This window comes from Podarcis liolepis (assembly GCF_965112155.1).
Source record: "Podarcis liolepis genome assembly, chromosome: 1".
NCBI classification, from domain to species: Eukaryota; Metazoa; Chordata; class Lepidosauria; order Squamata; family Lacertidae; genus Podarcis; species Podarcis liolepis.
In genome coordinates this window covers 86,496,287-86,517,290 of record NC_139554.1, presented here as the reverse complement: position 1 = coordinate 86,517,290, position 21,004 = coordinate 86,496,287, and the positions used below count along the sequence as shown (strand labels likewise).

Genomic DNA, 21,004 nt, shown 5'->3' with positions numbered 1-21,004 from the left:
TACTTTAGCAAACAAGGTGGCTGGGGGAAGAAGCTGGTGGATCAAGCTACCTGTGGCATTTGAAATGCACTATTATATTCTCTGTGTGAATGTCAGGAGGGACGTGGGTAGCGCTGTGGTTTAAACCACTGTGCCACTTGGGCTTGCCGATCGGAAGGTCGGCGGTTCGAATCCCCGCAACGGGGTGAGCTCCTGTTGTTCAATCCCAGCTCCTGCCAACCTAGCAGTTTGAAAGCATGCAGTGCAAGTAGATAAATAGGTACCGCTCCAGTGGGAAGGTAAACAGCGTTTCTGTGCGCTGCTCTGGCTCCGCCAGAAGCGGCTTAGTCATGCAGGCCACATGACCCGGAAAAACTGTCTGCGGAAGCAGACAAACACCGGCTCCCTCAGCCTGTAAAGCGAGATGAGCACCACAACCCCAGAGTTGTTCACGACTGGACTTAAATGTCAGGGGTCCTTTACCTATGTGAATGTCAAGTTTTATTGTTCACTCTTAATGTTCATATAAAGAAGCTGCAAAAGTCACATGCCTAACCAGGGCTTCAATTTGATCAACCCAATAAACTGGAGTGGAGGCGCACAAATCTTTCTCCTGCTGACCACTTGAAACGGGCCGTTTACATGACTTGGTTACCATCCCACTTTACCCAAGTGATCATTCCCTAAAGTTGTCAAGTCAGCAGCACCCAAACTCTAAAACTCACAGGGCAGGGTCTAGTGACATCACAAGTTCCCAAGATTCTTTGGGGGAAGCGGTGGCTGATTCTGCTTTAAATGCATTGTGCAGAAGGAGCCTGATTAGCCTTGCCTTATGAGAAATAAGAACTATGTCCATGACACTTTCTCAGATTTCAAAATGGAGCCATTGTCCTGAAAAGGTTGGCAACCCCTGTAAGCTTTTCCCTGCCCTATTTTTTTAAAATAGTGCCAGTCTAAGGTTGTATTCTTCCCATAAAATGGAGCGGCTACCCCAGTTTATTTATATTCTGCAATATTTCTATACTGCCTTTCACATAGTTCAAACCAGGATGGAGAACCACCTTTCTTCCTCTGTGCTTTTAACAGCAGCTGGATCTGCAAAGCTTTCCATGGCATAAAGACCAGCACGATCAAAAGGCATGGGAGGACCTGGGGGAAAGAAAGATATGGCAATCTTAGCTGAAACAGATTGCCTAAAAGCACTTGGCCCTAGAGAGTTGATGAATAAGAAAATGTGCATTCAGCACATCCTCCATCCTGCTCTTTCTCTCTTGTCTGCAATTGTGAGGCAAGTGGGTGCAACAGTGGACAAGGGAGATGCCTCTTAGCCAACCATTTGTTCCCCTCTGCAGGCTTCCTGCTGTTCTTGCAAAAGGCTACTTCAATGAAATCTCTTAAGCAAGAGGTTTCCCAGTGGCAGCTGCAGAGGAAATGCAGAGCCTGTGAAGGAAGCATAGTCTGTACCTGTAAACATATTAGGCCTGTCAGGTGATTAAATAAATATAAAGGCAGGGACCGTGTCTACACTGACTTAGAATGTGTGGATAGGGTTGCAGCCTTGTTTGCTTAACTGCCGAAGTGATTAAAACTACAGGCATTTGCAAATGATTAAAATAATAGCTCTGAAGAATGAGACAAAGCATGATTTATTTGCTTAAATGATGCACAGACAGCAGGCACCATCTCAGAAGAGGTGTCCTGTCCTGGGTGAGAGAAAAAGCAGGATGCCTCTACAAGGGTGATCAGATGCAGATTTAGAAACAGAGATACGAAAGCTAGGAGCTAAATGACACCTTAAGCCTAGGTTATGGGTGCAACAACAGAATGTCTAGGCGCCCTTTTTATAACAAGAATACAAAGCTGGAAATGAATGAACTGCAGCTGAAAACTTGTGTTCATTTTTTGAGGCCACCGAGAGTGAAACGCTGCCTTCATGTAAGGCCAGCTGAGAGGCGGAACCTATCAGCTTGCCTGACGCTGCAGTGATCTCTTGGAAGTTGAGTGGGGAGGAATTTCTCCTCCCACACCCTCAGGGCCAGAAGTGGCAGTTTTAATCTGAAATCTTAGACGCAGTACTTGCGGTCCGGAGCTCGGAGACTGCTCGTGTTTATGAAATTCCCTGTTACAAAACACGCCTGGAACAATGGGAATTTCGAACACTGGTCGGATGCAACTGAGGTTGGAACCCCTGCACTTTTGATAGCTGTGTAGAAGAAAGATTTTCAGCAGCCAACTCTCTTCATGAAAGCAACATCTGCTAAAATTCCCTCTTTTATATAGCTATGAAAGGTCTGGGAGCCCTGTCCTTTCTTTCGCCTGGGTGGGCACCATGGCTCCTTGGCCATGAAAAGTGTCTCTACCAGCAGAGTTGAATGGTGAAGCTCAGAAGCCCTCCCAAATGTGCCTGTTGAGGAGATCTGAAATGTAGCATCACCCTCCCAGGATGCATCTCTCAGCAGTGATGGGTGAGGATGATGTCAGCTGTTTACAGTAGGTGAGGAGGATGTGGGGGCTTTTCTCAAAAACCAGTTGGGTAACAGCTGCTCTGGCATCCCGGAAATGACATCTGCCAGCAATCTCATAAGTACCAGTCTTGAGTACAAAGGTGGGAAATCCCTTTACAACCTTGGATTGCAACTGTCTCTGGGGCAGAGAACAGCCACTACTAGCTAGAATACCATCATCACAAAAAGGTCATAAATTGGTCAGGAAAACATCTAGTTTTGTTCAAAGTAGCTAGGGAACACAATTCTCTAAACCCAATGGACTCTATAATGCTTAAGATAGTATCATCTGGAATTTGAGGACAGGCAAAGAACTACTCAAAAAATCATCACAAACAAGCTGTAAATGGGTCAGAAAAGTATTGTGTTTTGTCCAAAGCCTCTAATTTGTCCCTAATTTTAGAGACTGGGCAACTCCTGCTTTGCTTATAAGTCCAGCACTGAAAATGCAGACATGATCCTACTGAATATACACATTGATTACATTGAATATGCACTACAGTGGTGCCTCGCAAGATGAAAATAATTCGTTCCGCGAGTCTTTTCGTCTTGCGATGTTTTTCGTCTTGCGAAGTGTGGTCCGTCGCAACTGCGCCTCTTCAAACGGCTTTAAGAAAAAAGCACAAGACGTTTTCATCTTGCGAAGCAAGCCCATAGGGAAATTCATCTAGCGAAGCAACACAAAACCGAAAAACCCTTTCGTCTAGCGAGTTTTTCGTCTTGCGAGGCATTCGTCTTGCGGGGCACCACTGTAGTTCATTATTTTATTGGATTCTAGAACAGCTGTACACTTGTGCATGAAAGGAAATTTGTGGTCTCTGTTGCATCAAAAGATTCCAGTCAATATAGCAACATGATTTGTTGCAAAATACAGTCATTGGACATCATGTCCATCTGAACATTGACTAAACAAAAAAAAAAATCTGTTTCTGGAGAGGTCTGTAGAAATATTCCCCACATCTAAAATATCTCCATCCAAAGACTGACTGACTTCTAAAGTTAAGAGACATCTAATCTGCTCATCAAGCTTTCTTCTTTCTAATGCAGTAGGGAGAAATATGCTAACATTTAACCTCAGTGTGCACAGCTTGTGAAGACTCCATAGCAAGCACTTTCCTACAGAAGCACATGAGGTTTCCTAAATACTCGTTCTACACTGTTCCATCATGGTGATAAGTCCCACTAAGTTCAATGGGGCTTTCTTCTGAGTAGGATGTATTGGGTTGTGCTATAAATGATTCAGGACTGCTTACTTGTATGGAAAGCAATTCCATGGACAAAATAGTGGGAAACCCATACACAGATTGTCATATGTTACATGCACAAATGCATATTATCCATTGGATGTTCATGCGCCTGGAAGCTTCAGTTGATGTATTTTTGTGTATACACACAAACACACATATACATGCACAGACGTACACACATAAACACACACAAAAAAACACACACACCTATTGGGAAGTGCCTGATGCTACTTGGGATTTTTTAGAAACAAAAAATATTGTGATTTTTAAATGGATAGTGTAATCTGCGAGTTTGGATCCATCACATGAAACAATAGGTGAAGTCACCTCAGTATTCAAATGGTGATGAAGTCTGCTGCCCCTACCTCAGGAACCCTTGTACTCAATTTAGTGATGAAATCTTGAGAGACAACCAAACCTATGCCAAAAAATGGGCATAGGTATCAAGTATTCTTCCACAGCAGGCACTTCTAAATGAGTGACCTATAAGACATGCAACTTAAGGTATCAGTGTATAATCTTGTAAAAGTCTTTGTTGTTAGTGTTTTAATAACAACTTGATCAGGTGCTGTACATGTAGAAAATATAAGAGAGATGGAATAGTTAAACCAGGATTATTTATTGGGCCAACATCTTATATAATAAGGGAAAGTAACATGTCATCTGTTTAGAATTTGTAGGAATACATATCTACATAACATCAGCCAGACCTTCTTATTGCATACAGCTAGCTACAACACTGGCAGTATAGGCAGAGGCAGAGGGCTGATACTTTATCCCTGAGATATCCTGCATCAACAGCCATGTAGACTGTTTGAAGCTCACACTAGGTCATCAGTTCTCCATTTCTGGCTGTCAGGGTGCAGTCAGCAGCTCTCGGCTGGTTGCCCAGGAAACTATAAAGACAAGGAAAGGTTTCTTACAGTCCTTTTTTATTTCAAACTTTACAGAGAGAGGCTACAGAATCCAGCCTCTTGGATAATGACATTGTCCCAAGTGAATCTCCATTCATCGTCATCATCTCCTCTATGGGTGCCACTAAGTGCCCTCTGTCTTTGAGTTCTTTGCTCTCCTACTTTTAAGGCTCGCCAGGTTCTGGGAGATGGTGGGTCTGGAATGCTTTCTAGTGACAACGTGTCAGCCAGCTGCTGCTCCAGCTCTGCCTGCTCCTCTTCTCCCATTATTTCTCAACTTTTCCTCCTCATCTGCCTCTGAGCTGTGACCTCCCGCAAACCACTGTTGTGAATCTATACAGTCTTCCTCCTCCCTGGAAGGGTCAGGATGGGGAGGGAGTCTCCACCACTCCTCCTCCTCTGCCCAGTCCCTGACACTGGCTCTAGATGTGCACAATGAACCTACCTACCTAGACACAAGTGAATTATGGCAATCAGATCAATGCATCCTGTTCCTTAATTCATTGTATGTTCGCATTAGCAGCTTAAAACATAGCAAATGTTTTGAGAGAACTGCAGCAAACAGCAGTATGTCAAGAAACTACAGGATTAATATTAATTGTAAATAACGTGTGAATGCAGCTTCAAAAACTAGCAGTGGAAACACTGGATTTGGATTAAGCAGTAATGGGAACATACCCTAACTATTAGGGAAACATGTGACCTCAGGTAAAAGTTATGGAGACGGGCCTTTTCCCTAAAGGCCATTGTGTGCATTATTCCTTATTACCACCATTGCTTTGACTTAATCATAGCTCCGCAGGCAAATTTACAGCAAAATCATATTTCTATCAAGATGTATTAACAAATTCATTTTAAAGTAAACAAAAGAAAGATCTATAAAAGAATAATTAAAAATGAATTCGAGACAGAGTTAGAATTAAGTTTGTTTTCTCTCCATATATCTTATTTTTTGTTAAGCATATAAATCCACCCAGAATTTTGTCACAGGATTCTACTTTAGACAGATTGGCTATGGAAGAACAGGATATTGTCTGGCTATCATTTATCAAAGAACTGTATATTATCTGCACTGGACATAAACTGGTAGCCATCTTGGTTTTAATGCACAGAATTCCATTTGAGAACATTATACATGTTTCTGGGTGTACAATACCTGGTGTGCAAATGTTCAGATTATTTGAATCACAAAAACTTTCTGGGAGGAAAATAGACATATTTGCTTTTCTGACAAGCATGTGGGGATGTTTTGTGTCATCAATAATCATTGCTGAATCTAAGCCAATACTGGCAGATTATTTTTATTTTATTTATTTTATTATTGCTACACCGCCCTATACCCAAAGGTATACAGGTGTTTTTTTTAAGCATCTCAGTGGTATCACTTTAGTGAGTCTGACTCTTGAAGCCTCCTTACAAGCATGGCTATTACAGAGTTGTAGATGTGATGCCAGAGGTGGATGAGAAGGAGGAACCCCTTCTAAACCGAGTCAAGGCTTCTTTGCTGATGATTCCTCTTGTGACCAGGATCTTGAGGAAGTTGTTCCGGAACTTCTGCCCTATGAAGGCATATATGATGGGGTTTATGCAGCTGTGAGCAAATCCCAGGATTTCAGTACCCGAAAGGGCTGCATCGATGCTGTTGCGAAGGTCACAGGTTTCACCAATAGCTCCAGACCTCATTAACGTATCAAGAAGCAGAGAGATATTGTAGGGCAGCCAACAGACCAGGAAGACCAGCACCACAGCCAAGATGACTTTCATGGCCTTCTTTCTTTGACTGTTATTAGTCTGGTAGAGTCTGTGTACCGTCACACCATAGCAGAAGAGCATGATGATCAAGGGAAGAAAGAAGCCAAACGTTTGTGGCAGGATTCTCAGTTTCACCCTAATCTCAGATGTCTGATTCCCTTCAATATTTTCATAGCAAACACACTTGTAGAAATCAGGTGGTAGGTAAGCCACACGGAAGATAATCCCAGGAAGGGAGAAGAGGAAGGAGAACAGCCAGATCCCAACACAGACAAATTTGACCCAGCTTCTCTTCTGAGTGACTGCCCGAGTAGCATAAACGATTGCCAGGTAGCGATCCACGCTGATACAGGCCAGCAGGAGGATACCGCTGTAGAAGTTGACTTCCTTCAGGAGTGACAGGATTTTGCATACAGGAGTACCAAAGATCCATTCATGCACTTTTTCTACAGCCCAGAATGGCAAACTAAGTGCAAAGAGGAGATCAGCAATGGCAAGGTTCAGAAGATACACATCTGTGGCAGAACGGTTTCCTTTGTTGTAGGCAATCACCAGAACCACCAAGGAGTTTCCCACCAGGCTCAGAAGGCATGTGAGACCATAGATGAATGCCACTAGGTACTTTAAAACATCTGGCGTAACATTAATTCTGCAAGGTGAGGCTGCTGCTGCTATACTGTTAGGGTCAAAGGTGCCGTAGACATCACTGTAATTACCATCTAGATAATAGTCCAGAAAATCCAGATCAGAAATCAGAACTGAATTTGCCATTATTGAGGTCTTGCTCTGGACCTGTGTAGAGTATGAAACCAAAACAGACATATGAACGAGTTCATTAAGATCAGTGGGATACATATTTGTTATATATGGGCCCAACCTAAGTTTAACCATTCTCAAAATGCTTGAGCATTTTAACAAAGTTAAAACTGCTGCATCTTAAATCCTGCATATCAGTCAATGTTACACAAGAACCAAACAGTAGAGCTAAAAGGAACCTGGCACTCATCTAACATTTCCATTTCGTGCTAACATTCAAAACCTGTTGCTAAACAGAATAGCCTTTGGAATCCAGATTATACTGCGTGCAGAAAACTCTGCCACAAGTGACAAGAGTTTGCTTTGGGACAGGAGTGGAATCAGGAGGCTGATTCAGGGAGAGATCACTGAGGAAAAAGATCTACTTTTTTCTATCCATACCCTCCAATATCTCACTGTTCAAAATCAGGGTGCTCCATTTGTGGTCCTGAGCTCTTGGGGGAACCAGCTGACTCTTGCAGGAGGAGGTTCCCCATCACTGGTGTGTGAAAACATAAAAGTGGCTGGCTTTTCCACACACACAAAAAATTGCATTGATTTGATAAAACCAACCAGGCTTCTTTCCACACAAGAGCTTTCTGACAACATAGATATGATAGGTCAATTCCAGACAGATTCCAACTATGCAGGTTGAATGCGTGGCCATTTCTCCCACTTTTCCTAATGAAAACAAAGACTGGGTTTTCTATCATTCCACAGAGGCCATAGATTGCAGCAACAGGGAAATAATTTAATTATTAAAAGCATATTTTGTTCCCAAGAAGGGACGCGGGTGGCGCTGTGGGTTAAACCACAGAGCCTAGGACTTGCCGATCAGAAGGTTGGTGGTTCCAATCCCCGCAACGGGGTGAGCTCCCGTTGCTCGGTCCCTGCTCCTGCCCACCTAGCAGTTCAAAAGCACGTCAAAGTGCAAGTAGATAAATAGGTACTGCTCTGGCGGGAAGGTAAACAGCGTTTCCATGCGCTGCTCTGGCTTTTCCAGAAGTGGCTTAGTCATGCTGGCCACATGACCCGGAAGCCGTACGCCGGCTCCCTCTGCCAATAAAGGGAGATGAGCGCCACAACCCCAGAGTCGGCAGTGGCTGGACCTAATGGTCAGATGTCCCTTTACCTTTAACTTGTTCCCAAGAGGGTTGTGCCTCCTTTTCAAAACTCTTTTAAGTTTTTTCTAGTTTTATTTATACCCCTTCCTTTCATTTCTGTTAGTGTTTATTGTGCTTATTTTTTAAAATGTGTAATTGATCATGGATATCTGTGATTCCTGCACACAACAAGGGCTCACACAGGTACTAAAGCAGCCAAAAAATAAAATAACGTATGGGAATTTCTGCAATAGGGGGATTATTTGGAAAATAATGGGTGCTTCCAGATGACCTGTTTGCTGAGCATTCAAAGCTTCATTGCTCCAAAGCTTTATGGTGCTTTCCCCTGTCATTTTCCTTATACTGTAACAAAAAGTCAAAAATTGTGCAACATGAATTTGCCAGTACAGTAGTACCTTGGGTTAAGAACTTAATTCGTTCTGGAGGTCCATTCTTAACCTGAAACTGTTCTTAACCTGAGGTACCACTTTAGCTAAAGGGGCCTCCTGCTGCCGCCGCATGATTTCTCTTCTCATCCTGAAGCAAAGTTCTTAACCCGAGCCACTATTTCTGGGTTAGTGGAGTCTGTTACCTGAAGCATCTGTAACCTGAAGCATCTGTAACCCGAGGTACCACTGTACGTGATTGAGTCTCTCCCTAAAATAGCACCTGTCTTGAGGGGTTTATTGTCTATTCTGAGGACCAACCAGGGCTTTTTTTCAGCTAGAACTCACCGGAACTCAGTTCCAGCACCTTTAAGGTGGGCACCATTATAAGAGAAGAAGGGAGGCACTCATGTTGAGTTCCAGACCATTTTTTTCTAGAAAAAGAGCACTGGAGCAACTAATGCACAATGTTTTCCTTTTATGAGGTTTAACTACATGTGGTGAAGAATTTGATATCTGTGTACACCAGAGGTAGGCAGCATGGTGCTCTCCTTTTATCTTGGACTTCATCTCCCATTTGTTCCATTCCTCATTTCCCAATAGTCAGAGCACCACATTGGCTACATCTGGTATATACTGCATACCATCATATGTGAAAACAGATCAAGTGTTTATTTTTATGTGATAACCTCAAAACATCTGTCATAACCACTGCAAAACATACACACGTGCTATTTTGCTCTCTTCCTATGGAGAGGATATGTCTGTGTAGCAAAACTACATGTGTGAAGTTTCACCTTTACGGCAATGTGGGGAAATCTGTGCCAATAACTTGGTTGCTTTTGCTGTTCTTGCAATAGGAAGTGTGAGCACACCTCTTTCTCAAGATGCACAGCATGTTTGCTGTAGCAGGTCTGCCATGCAAGTCTCATTCCTGAGGTCTGCGTTAATACCCAATGCATAAAGTTTTTCCTACATGGACCTTGGTTCTCTGCTTTAAGGCTAGGAAACAACCAACACTGGAGAGATGACTGCTTTCAGTATATATTCAAAATCCAGATTGACTCATTTATGTGCAAAAAAAATCAACCTATAGTGACATTTCCTGATATTCTTATCCTTCATATGATTTGTAATATTAGTCTGGTGACGAGTTCAATGTAGATTTGGACATTCTGTTTCTAAAATGCTGCTGTAACATGGGAGTGAACAAAAATGATTTGGCTCAGAAGCTGCCACTGAGCCTCCTGTTGCGATTAAATGCTTCTTTGGGCTGACACTGTAAACTCCCTTTTGCTCGCTGGTCCAATGGAATACCCCATAATTACTACATAGCCAGGCACTACATGACAGTTTGGTCTGTATCCCTGATGCATGCTGCAAAGAGTCGGGGGGAAATGCGTGGTACATTGCAATGCCAGTCTGTGTAATCACGAAGTCCTAGAAAATGCATGAGGAGACTCATGCAGAGGTGTAGCTGCTGTTGAATACCTGACAGTGATTTCCTGTATAAACAGGTCTCTCCTGTGGAGGCAGCTTCACTTTCGGGGTGTGTGAGCGTGAGTGTGATGAGTGTACTATTAGCTGCTTCCTTTAAGAATATAAGAGCAGCATCTTTTTCCCTTCACCTTTCTCTGTTTTCCCCAGGCAAAATTTATGCTGTAAGCTCTATGAGGCCAGAAACCTGGTTTTTTTGGCTTATGAGGGGTAGCAGCAACAGCTGTAGTAAATAGTTGTTGCAATTGTTGATAATGATGATGCTGTCTATAGCTCATCATCACTTGCAGAATCCTTCTCTAGATAGCTGTTCCACCTCAGAAGTCATTCTGTATTAGTTCCAAATATGTGAGCTGCTTATAATCATCTACCCCAGATCAGGTAAGGTAAAGGGACCCCTGATCATTAGGTCCAGTCATGACCGACTCTGGGGTTGCGGCGCTCATCTCGCTTTATTGGCCGAGGGAGCCAGCGTACAGCTTCCGGGTCATGTGGCCATGACTAAGCCACTTCTGGCGAACCAGAGCAGCGCACGGAAACGTCGTTTACCTTCCCGCCGGAGCAGTACCTATTTATCTACTTGCACTTTGACGTGTTTTCGAACTGCTAGGTTGGCAGGAGCTGGGACCGAGCAACAGGAGCTCACCCTGTCGCGGAGATTCAAACCGCCGACCTTCTGATCAACAAATCCTTGGCTCTTTGGCTTAACCCACAGCGCCACCCGCATCCCCACCCCACATCAGAGACAGCTGCAATTCAGTATCAGGTGCATCACTTTGTATTCAAAATTATCTATTATTATTATTATTATTATTATTATTATTATTATTATTATTATTACTACTACTACTACTACTACTACTACTACTACTACTACTGCATTATTATTCTTATTATTTTCCCTGCCTTTCATCCTGAAGTCCCAGAATGGGCTACAACAATTATAACACAACATTAATATTTAAACACACAGTACCAGACATCTCTGTGTGTATTTTGTTTCCGATTATTCTTTAAAATTGGAAATACTGTATGCTCAATTGCAAGAAAACTATGATCAGTGCTGTAATATCACATGCAAAATGGGTTTTAGACTGGTATAATTTAATATGCTGTTCCAAATAATATTTAGTAAGATTTGAGTCTGCCGACTGACATCGCAATACAAGACAGATACAATCATCATGATGAACAGTGAGGATCTCACCGTCAAAATGCTACAGCAACTTCACTTTTATCATCTAGCTTGTTAGACATTTATGTAGGACTTTAGCACCCTGGAATACCAAGTTTTGCCTATCAATGCATTGCTCCCAATATATTAATGTACTGTCCTTATCATCATTCTCATGTCCTCAGTCCTATGCAAAGTTAGACAGAGTCATCCACTTACCTGCCTGCTTTAGGGAATCGTCTTGAGGACACCAGCATGTGGTGCTGAAAGTTCGGGTTTTCTAGGAGGAACTGGCCTTTGCAAAACTTCCCTCCACAGAGCACATCAAACCCTTCGTTACATTACCTAAGAGGCGGGGTGAGGAATGGCCTGTGGATGACTATAACAGGAAACAGCTCCAACTGTGAGAAGTATACTAGTAGGTGGCTTGCTCAGTTCCTTCACTTTGATTGCCCCAACAAGATACTAGTTCGCAGTGCATTACCTGCAAACTTCCCCTGTATGCGAAGACAGGCTCTGAGCAAATGAGACCAATAGTGGGTCCATTGGTGAAGAAGGCAGTTTCTGCACATGCTGTGGAGGGAAGTGAGGGGCAGATAGGGCTTGTCAACCTGGGTAGGTAGCTCATCTAGGAGAAGGAAAACACTATTCCTAAAGCTCCACTGCCTTATGGGAAATTTTTGGGAGAAGAAAAGGATAAGAGGTAAACCCTACGTAAATCACGTTTACCAACTTCCCATCAAATTATGGCTAAGTGCCTTCCACAAAATCCTACTGCAACCGTGTAGTGCAAATTCTTGGTGTTACACAACAGGATTTGTGAGGTCCACATCTGAGAACCAGGGCTGTGCAGGAGAAATGCAGACTGATGTAAAGCTTGGAGACTTGCGTTCCACCACTGCCTTTATCTCTCAACCTCACTCTCTAAATGTAAAAAAAAAATTAAAGTGACTTAGGGCTCATGCCAATGAGCTATTCACTTATTCAGACTTGCTTGCACAAAGCTTACACAGAGGTTAGATTATACACGCACACACACCCCCACACCCCCACACACCCTAACTGGTGTTTTCTCATAGGCATATTCTTCAGCCTGTCAGTGACACAATAACAGTGCAATAGTAATGGTTTTATACCAGACTGTCCACACATCATTCCACTTTATTCGTTGTTCTGTGACACTTCCCCAGAGCTACTGCATTATTGCCATCTGGAGGGGCACTCTTATGCTATATGAAGGGGTGGCCAACTTCCAAGACACTGCGATCTACTCACAGAGTTAAAAACTGCCAGTGATTGACCCCCTTTTTGGGGGGTTCAGGTAAAAAATCTTGAGCGTTTTTTAGGGGAGCCAAAGTTGTTGAGCTTCTTTGGGGGGAGCCAGTGATCAACCAATGATCTACCACAGACGTCCGGTGATCTACCGGTAGATCACAATCTACCTGTTGGACGTGCCTGCATAGTGCAACAATAGTGAAACAAAAGAACTGCAGAATTCTGCTACAAAAAGTTACAGGCAGAAAGCTATGGCACCTGCATCCGTTGGAAATAAAGCTTTATATAACCATGGATTATTACTCTGTATTAATTAGGGATTATTATTCTAATAATGGATGTTGGAATTTCTTGGAGATAAAGTCATAATACTGGACTGGAGGAAGACTATTCTTGACTTTTAGCAATAATAACAATTGAGGAGCCCCTTTTGGACATTTTGTGTGGAAAGGGAAATGAATGAGATACCTGGGGTTGAATATTGGAAAAATACTGCCTAGCAGATTGATGAGCAGAGTGGTATTACCTTGGAATACAGCTGGATACTATTCTGAACACTGAATATTTTGAATAATGTTTATATACATAATTGACAGATGAAGAATCAGAAGTCCAATTTATTTCCTTCTCGTTGCTCTCTTTCCTTTTATTTTTCATGAGCTTTACTTCTTGTGTTTTCTATTTCTCTTTCTTCTTTTATCCACTTTACTTTTGCTTTTGTTTTATTTTTTGAGGTCCTCTACTATGGGTTAATGAGGGCACACACAAGAAGGTGATGGATGGAAGGTGAAAAACCCTGTGTGAGAGACAGGGAAGGGTCTCCCAGGGTGCGAGGTTGGGAAAAGGGAAGCTCCCAGGCACTGGCAGAGGAAGAGGAAGAGGAGTGCGGGGGGAGCGCACCGCACCCAGCAACGCGATCCCGGTGGGGTGCCATTGCAGCTGCTCCCCCGGCCGCGCTGGGTGCCATGCCTCTGCAGGCGGCATGCCACGCCCCCAGGATACACATCACGCCCCTGTGGGCAGCATACCACACCCCTGGGACGTGCGCCAGGCCTGCCCCTACCTGCGCTCCGCCCCCCGGTGCTGGAGCATGAAGCTCCGCCACTGCTTCCAGGTGAGAGCTGGGAGGGTCCACCCCCTTTTATGTGAGTCAAGATCTACAGTGGTACCTTGGATTACAAATGCTTCGGGTTACAGATGCTTCAGGTAACAGACTCAGCTAACCCAGAAATAGTACCTCGGGTTAAGAACTTTGCTTCAGGATGAGAACAGAAATCGCACGATGGCGGCTCAGTGGCAGCAGGAGTCTCCATTAGCTAAAGTAGTACCTCAGATTAAGAACAGTTTCAGGTTAAGAATGGACCTCCAGAACGAATTAAGTTCTTAACCCGAGGTACAACTGTACTTCTGATAGAGGGCTTTGTATTTTTATTGTGTTCCATGCTGAAAAGTTTCAATAAAAATAAATTTAAAGGAAACAAAGCTGTATTGCTGCCCAAAACCTTTGCCAGTGTCAATGGTGCTGAAAGCGGGCTTGCATATAACCATCTCGATACCATCAAATCATCATGAATGCACAATAAAAAGAGATGTCTGAGAGGGGTCTTTGTTGAGCATTCATTCTGACTTGCTTGTTGGGTGGTTAGGCAACAACGAGCATTCATCTTGCATTCGTCCTCATTTCTTTGTAAGGTATTTACACACGGATTTGCCAGGTCAGGAGCATCCCAGACCCTGGGGTTTCAGGGCCCAGATCTGAGACCTAAGGGCCCCAGTGATGCCACAGTGTCAGGCTTTAGAGAATCTGAACCCTCCCATGGTGGCAGCCAAGAAGCAGTAAACAAGAGGAGTTCTTACCAAGTAATTTATTCCATAATTCACAGAGAGACACAAAAAAAAGTGGTCTCCCTAAGATAATGGCATTGCTCCGAGTAAAGTCCAACCCCCTCTGTCTCTTCTATTTTACGCCACTCTTGCGTTGGCTAATCTGAGCTTTCTGCCTCTGAGTTTCTGTTCCACTATCCTCAATGCTTGCGTGGTCCTAGGTTGGGGGGAGGTCAGGAATGCTCTCCAAAGACACTGAGTCTGTCAGCTGTCTCTCCCTTGGTGTTTCTTCTTCCTGCTGTTCCTCTCCCAATATTTCCCGGCTTCTCCCGTCTGCAGCCTCTGAACTATGACCTTCTGCAAACCACTGTTCTAAATCTATACTGTCCTCCTGTTCCTGGGAAGGTTCAGAAGAAAGGGGGCAGCCCCCACCATTCCTCCTCAGTCCAACCGCTGACACACAGAGACAGGTCATAGTGATGTCATTAAGCATGACACATTAAGCATCAACTACAGACACTGAGAGCAAGTCATTCAGGTAGAACACATGAAGTCTAACAAATGTGCAAATACGTCACTAGTTGGAAATTAAAATAGAAACTTTAGTATTCCTACGTCCAGCTGAAATGAGGGAGTCATTTTTTTCCTCACCTCCTAATACAGCCTATGCTTCTTGGGGACTGCTCTTGTGAAAAGTCACTGCCAATGATGCAATTGCTGTTCCGTACTGTATGCATTTAATTTCCTTCTGACGCCCCCCCCCCTCAATCTGGAAGAAGCGGAAGTATAGTTATCTCAGATTTTTATTTATTTATTTACATATAAAAAATATATGTATAAACCTCTGTTCAGAAAAAGGGCAGTTTACAACAATCATACATAAAACCATGTGATAACAACCATATGAAAAAATAAAATCACAGGTCAACTAAGTATTGCAGAAGGATGTTTTCTATATTGCCAGCAAAAGCTTGGCAGCATACAAATGTTTTCAGAGGTGTTTAAAAATTAGAACAGAAATCAATATTTAATTTTAGCATAGTATGAAGAACAGTTGCACAGAAAGAAAAAAACAAATCATTCAAATTATTCAAACAAATTCAAATTATTTTTTGTTACAAGATTAAGGGTTACCATAGTGTTAAAAAACATAAACATCTGTTTTCTAATTAACGTGAGTGTAGAAACAGGACTGTTTGTGCCAAAGGATGCGTTTAAAGCATTTGCTAGAGGGTCCGTGACTGACTTTAAGCATAGCACTGCAGTTTACAGCAGAAACATATTTCTATCAAGATGTATAAATATATTCAATTTAAAGTATACTAAAGACAGATCTATAAAATAATGAATTAAAAGTAGAAAGGGAATGTAGTTTGCCTACTCTCTATATATCACATTTTTACTTAACTACATATAAAAATGATGGCTACATCCACTCAAAGTTTTGTCACAACATTCTACTTTAGACAGAGAACAGGAGATTGTTTGGACATTGTTTATAAGGAACTCTATATTGGCACTGCTGAATCTCCACTAATATTGGCAAAAATAGTGGTTGGGCTTTTTTAGCATTTCAGTGGTATCATCTTATTGGACCTGATTCTTGAAGTCTACAAAGACCTTCGTTGTAACAGTGGCTGGACATACTCTGTCTTGAGTGGTCTGTTTCTCCCTTTTTTTCTTCCCCCCAGCCTATTACAGAGTTGTAGAGGTGATGCCAGAGGTAGATGAGAAGGAGGAACCCTTTCTAAATCGAGTCAAGGCATCTTTGCTGATGATGCCTCTTGTGACCAGGATCTTGAGGAAGTTGTTCCGGAACTTCTGTCCTATGAAGGCATATATGATGGGGTTTATGCAGCTGTGAGCAAATCCCAGGATTTCAGTACCCGAAAGGGCTGCATTGATGCTGCGGTGGCGGCTGCAGCTTTCAGCAATAGCTGCCATCCTCATCAAGGTATCAGCAAGCAGAGAAATATTGTAGGGCAGCCAACAGACCAGGAAGACCAGCACCACAGCCAAGATGACTTTCATGGCCTTCTTTTTTTGACTGTTCTTGGTCTGGTAGAGTCTGTGTACCGTCACACCATAGCAGAAGAGCATGATGATCAAGGGAAGAATGAAGCCAAACGTTTGTGGCAGGATTCTCAGTTTCACCCTAATCTCAGATGTTTGATTCCATCCAATATTTTCATAACAAACCCATTTCATCTTCTCAGTTGGCAAGAAAGCCTCATGGAAGATAATTACAGGAAGGGAGAGGATGAGGGAGAGCAGCCAGATGCCAACGCAGACAAATCTGACCCAGCTCCTCTTCTGAGTGACTGCCCGAGTAGCATGAACTATTGCCAGGTAGCGATCCATGCTGATACTGGCCAGCAGGAGGATGCCGCTGTAGAAGTTGACTTCCTTCAGGAGTGACAGGATTTTGCACATGGGAGTGCCAAAGATCCATTCATGCGCTCTATCTACAGCCCAGAACGGCAAGGTGAGTGCAAAGAGGAGATCAGCAATGGCGAGATTCAGAAGATACACATCTGTGGCAGAACGGTTTCTTTTGTTGTAGGCAATCACTAGAACCACCAGGGAGTTCCCCACCAGGCTCAGAAGGCATGTCAGGCCATAGATGAATGCCACTAGGTATTTGAACACAGGTGGCATAACATCGATTCCACACGGTGCTTTTGCTGCTACACTGTTAGGGTTGAAAGTGCCATAGTAGTCACTGTAATTAGCGTCTAAGTCTAGGTCCGAAAGATCCAAATCAGAAAGCACAAATGTATTTGCCATCCTTGAGGTCTTGTTGTGGACCTGCATAGAGTTTAAGCCAAAACAGACACACGAACAAGTTCATTAAGATCAAGAGGTTATGTATCTGTTATACATGGATCAGATTTACCATTGTCATTTTCAAAATGCATCAAAAAGTTACAGCTCACCAGAAGCAAAACACACATGGCTCCATATTGGTATCTTAACCCCCACAATCACCTTGGAGTGGTCTAAATGTGCCCAGGCCATTGGTCTAAAATGTCGCATTTCTTTCACCATTGCCCTGGAAACCAGGCCTTCATCGGGCTATTGACATTCCTTCCTTTATCTCACTTCCCTTACTTCTCCTTTCTCCCAGGAAACTTCGAGGATAGCTGGTTTTACACTCTGGGGCTAACTCATGATAAACTTAGAATAACATCCTAGAGCAGTGTTTTTCAACCACTGTTCCGCGGCACACTAGTGTGCCGCGAGATGTTGCCTGGTGTGCCGTGGGGAAAATTGAAAAATTCGAAAGATAAAAAAAAAGTCAAATTTTCGCCCACTAGGCGGGCGCCGGACCGCGTCCACCCTATTTTCCATCCGTCCTGGGTGGGGATCAGATCGGATGGGATCGGATGAGAGCGGACAGGCGGTCCGCTCTCATCCGATTCTCCATAGAGAGCAGCGGGGCTCTGACATCTCCCTCTCTGCACACAGTGCGGAGACGGAGCTGTCAGCCGCCGGCTCAGCGGGGATCAGCGGATCAAGCCCTGCTGAGCAGAGAACGGTCCGCAACGTTCGATTCCAGCCAGAATATCAGCTTTGTGTTCAGCCAAACAGGCCCAGGTTGCGCACTGAATAAAGTATTTTATAATTTTTCATATTTCTGTTTACTTACTATTTCATAATAAAGTAATTATAAAATACTTTCTTTGTGTTTATTTGATTCCTATTCAAGAGAATTACTTTATATATAGTCAATATAGGCACAGAGTTAAGTTTTTTAACATTTTCTAATGCTGGTGTGCCTCGTGATTTTTTTCATGAAACAAGTGTGCCTTTGCCCAAAAAAGGTTGAAAAACACTGTCCTAGAGGGCCATTTGTGCCACTTTGACAGGGTTTCTTGTTTATGGCTTAGAGAGCATAAGGTTGTAGAATGCAGGCCCACAGGAACCTCACACAGAAATCAAACCTTTCCCTTCATTCATTCTAAGAGGTTAAACGTAACTAAAAGTGAAACACTGAAACATTATTAAAATCAAAAATATACATCTTGCGTCTCTGATTCTTATGTCAAGAGGCTTACAGCATGCCTGCGAGGTAGTTCATTGTTAATATTGAATTCCCACAGTTCTCATGTTAAGGAGAACATAGGATAACCAGCCTCCTATACCCCAAATACTTAAGTCAGATTAATTCATGAAGGGGTTAATTGTCCAGTCTGTATGAATTGTGTATTGTTTTGTAATGATTTGTTGGGTCTCTGGACCGTAATAAAGATTGATGATGAATTGTCCAGTCAGACTTAGCTATGCCACTTCCCCTTACCTAGGGAGGAAATGGGCAATCAAGTCTTTGTTAGCCTTAGTCTACCTGTGAACTAAGCATGTAAGGAGGTTTGCAGCTCAGCCTCATGGCTTGCACCAACCTCTTGGTAAGGATTTAGGAAGTTTTATCACTTTGTAACTAAGCTACGTCTTACTGCCTGTGCAACTTTTCTGTTTGGTGTATGAAAAAGCACATGAATCTGACGTTTGGAGAGTTTGTTAGTAAATCATTTTTTAACCTACCAAATGTTTGGTCTTTTCCTATGCTGGGGAAAGAGGGAGAATTTGGAAATATTTTTTTAAGAGGACATGTTGGAACTCACTTGGAAGAGCATACTTTAAAGGTCTAACAGCCTATATATATCCACCCTTCACTTTGTTGCATATTTTGTGACTTTAAATCTCTGCTGGGGACTATTTTGTGGGGTGGGGTGGAAAATGGGGTGAAGAGGAAATGGCACGGAGTTTTCTGGGAAAGGCATTTAAGGAAAGGCACAAAGGAAAACTGCTGAGGGTGCAGCTTGGGGATAAGTAGTGTGGACTGGGAAAGGGTGTGGCCTGGGGGAAGTGTCAATGTCCAGAGAGACATTTGGCCCCAGCCTGAGGTGCCAAGATATATTCTAATATATTCTCTTAGGTATGAGAATATATACTTGGCTGCCTTTTCCAAAAAAATTGCATTGATTTGATGCAACTAACCAGGCTTCCTTCCATACAAAAGCGGAACTTTATGGCAACATAGATATGGTAGCTAGAGTCTAGAGAAATCCCAGCTATGCAGTTTGAATGCTGGGCCATTCATTCCCAATTCATTTGCAGCAAAGTGAGATGACATTGCTTCAACCCTTTCTAGGATTTTTTCTCGTCACGTTCCTTATCACAGAAATCAGATCTTTTTGAGAAGTTGGTTTTTGTGCAAGACCTCCCAATGAATCATAATGTGCAACTTGAATTTGCCAGTATGTAATTGAATCCTACCCAGAAATAACAACCATCTTTCTACTGTGAGGACCACCTCACTTACCACACATTCCCTTTGCAATATGAACCTACCGGTGGTGGGGAAATTGATATCTGTGTACACCAGGGCAAGCCAACATAATGCTCTTCTTTGGGCTTTGACCTTTGGCTCCATTTCTCATCAGCCCCAGCCAGCATGGCCAATGGTCAGAGATGATGGGTGTTGTAATCCAGCATTATCTACAGAGCACCACATTGGCTACATCTGGTATATACTGCATACCATCATATGTGAAAACAGATCAAGTGTTTATTTTTAAGTGATAACTTCGAAACCCCTGTCATAACCACTGCAAAACATACACACGTGCTATTTTGCTCTCTTCCTTTGGAGAGGATATGTCTGTGTAGCAAAACTACATGTGTGAAGTTTCATCTTTATGGCAATGTGGGGAAATCTGTGCCAATAACTTGGTTGCTTTTGCTGTTCTTGCAATAGGAAGTGTGAGCACACCTCTTTCCCAAGATGCACAGCATGTTTGCTTTAGCAGGTCTGCCATGCAAGTCTCATTCCTGAGGTCTGGATTAATACCCAGTGCAGCTGAAAACTATGGGCTGCTTCATGCATAAATATTTTCCTGCACTGACCTCTGTTCTCTGATTTAATGCTGGGAAACAGCCAACACTGGAGAGATTACTTCTTTCAATAGATTATCAAAATCCAGGCTGTCTCATTTATGTGCAAAGAAAAGTCAACCTATAGTGACATTCCCCAATACAGAGGCGTAGCAAGGTAAGGTGGTACCCGGTGCGGGGAAAAATTGTCACCTCCCCCCCCCCCCAATCAATGACTCGGGGTAGGCTTAGGAGTCGCAGGCAGGCGGCGCACCGAATGTCACCCTGGGCGCGCCTCCCGCCCGCAACTCCCAAGCTTCCCCCTCAGCGATGACACCCAGGGCAGTTCACCCCCCACCCCCTTCCTACGCCTCTGCCCCAATATTCTTAATTTTTGTATGATTTATAAATTAAGTTGTGGTTTTGAGTTCAATATAAATTTGGACATCTTGGTAGGAAACAGAAATTGTTTGGCTCGGGAGCTTCCACTGAAATAGCTTCTTGTTGTGATTAGATGCTTCTTTGGACTGACATTATAAACTCTCTTTTGCTCTGCTAGCTAGTCCAGTGGAATCCAGCACAATTGCTACATAGCCAGGCCCCACATGAGAGTTCAGTGTGCATCACTGAGTTTGAATGTTGCAAAGAGTTAATTGTGTGGAAGGTTGCAATGCCTATCT

At 43.1% G+C, this 21,004-nt stretch overlaps 2 protein-coding genes and 1 long non-coding RNA gene across 6 annotated transcripts in view; 1 reads left to right on the top strand and 2 right to left on the bottom strand.

The window, feature by feature from the left end:
• Positions 1-4,333: 4,333 nt before the first annotated feature.
• LOC310700976 (C-X-C chemokine receptor type 1-like) lies at positions 4,334-11,636 on the bottom strand. The gene is made up of 2 exons (XM_083490933.1): positions 11,571-11,636; positions 4,334-7,188 (listed from the first exon to the last, which is right to left on the bottom strand). Exon 2 carries the CDS (start codon positions 7,165-7,167, stop codon positions 6,073-6,075), a length of 1,095 nt encoding a protein of 364 aa, XP_083347059.1. The 5' UTR covers positions 7,168-7,188; positions 11,571-11,636; the 3' UTR covers positions 4,334-6,072.
• LOC310701447 overlaps positions 7,538-21,004 on the top strand; it is a 21,298-nt gene continuing 7,831 nt past the window's right edge. The window contains exon 1 of the long non-coding RNA XR_014523050.1: positions 7,538-7,633. This is a non-coding gene — a long non-coding RNA (uncharacterized lncRNA). The remainder of the gene's footprint in view (positions 7,634-21,004) is intronic.
• LOC310700826 (C-X-C chemokine receptor type 1-like) overlaps positions 15,887-21,004 on the bottom strand; it is a 21,436-nt gene continuing 16,318 nt past the window's right edge. For all 4 annotated transcript variants that reach the window (XM_083490751.1, XM_083490753.1, XM_083490750.1 and 1 more), the window contains exon 3: positions 15,887-17,258. In XM_083490751.1, coding sequence (XP_083346877.1) covers positions 16,146-17,237 — 1,092 coding nt within the window. In that variant the 5' untranslated portion in view covers positions 17,238-17,258 and the 3' untranslated portion in view covers positions 15,887-16,145. The remainder of the gene's footprint in view (positions 17,259-21,004) is intronic.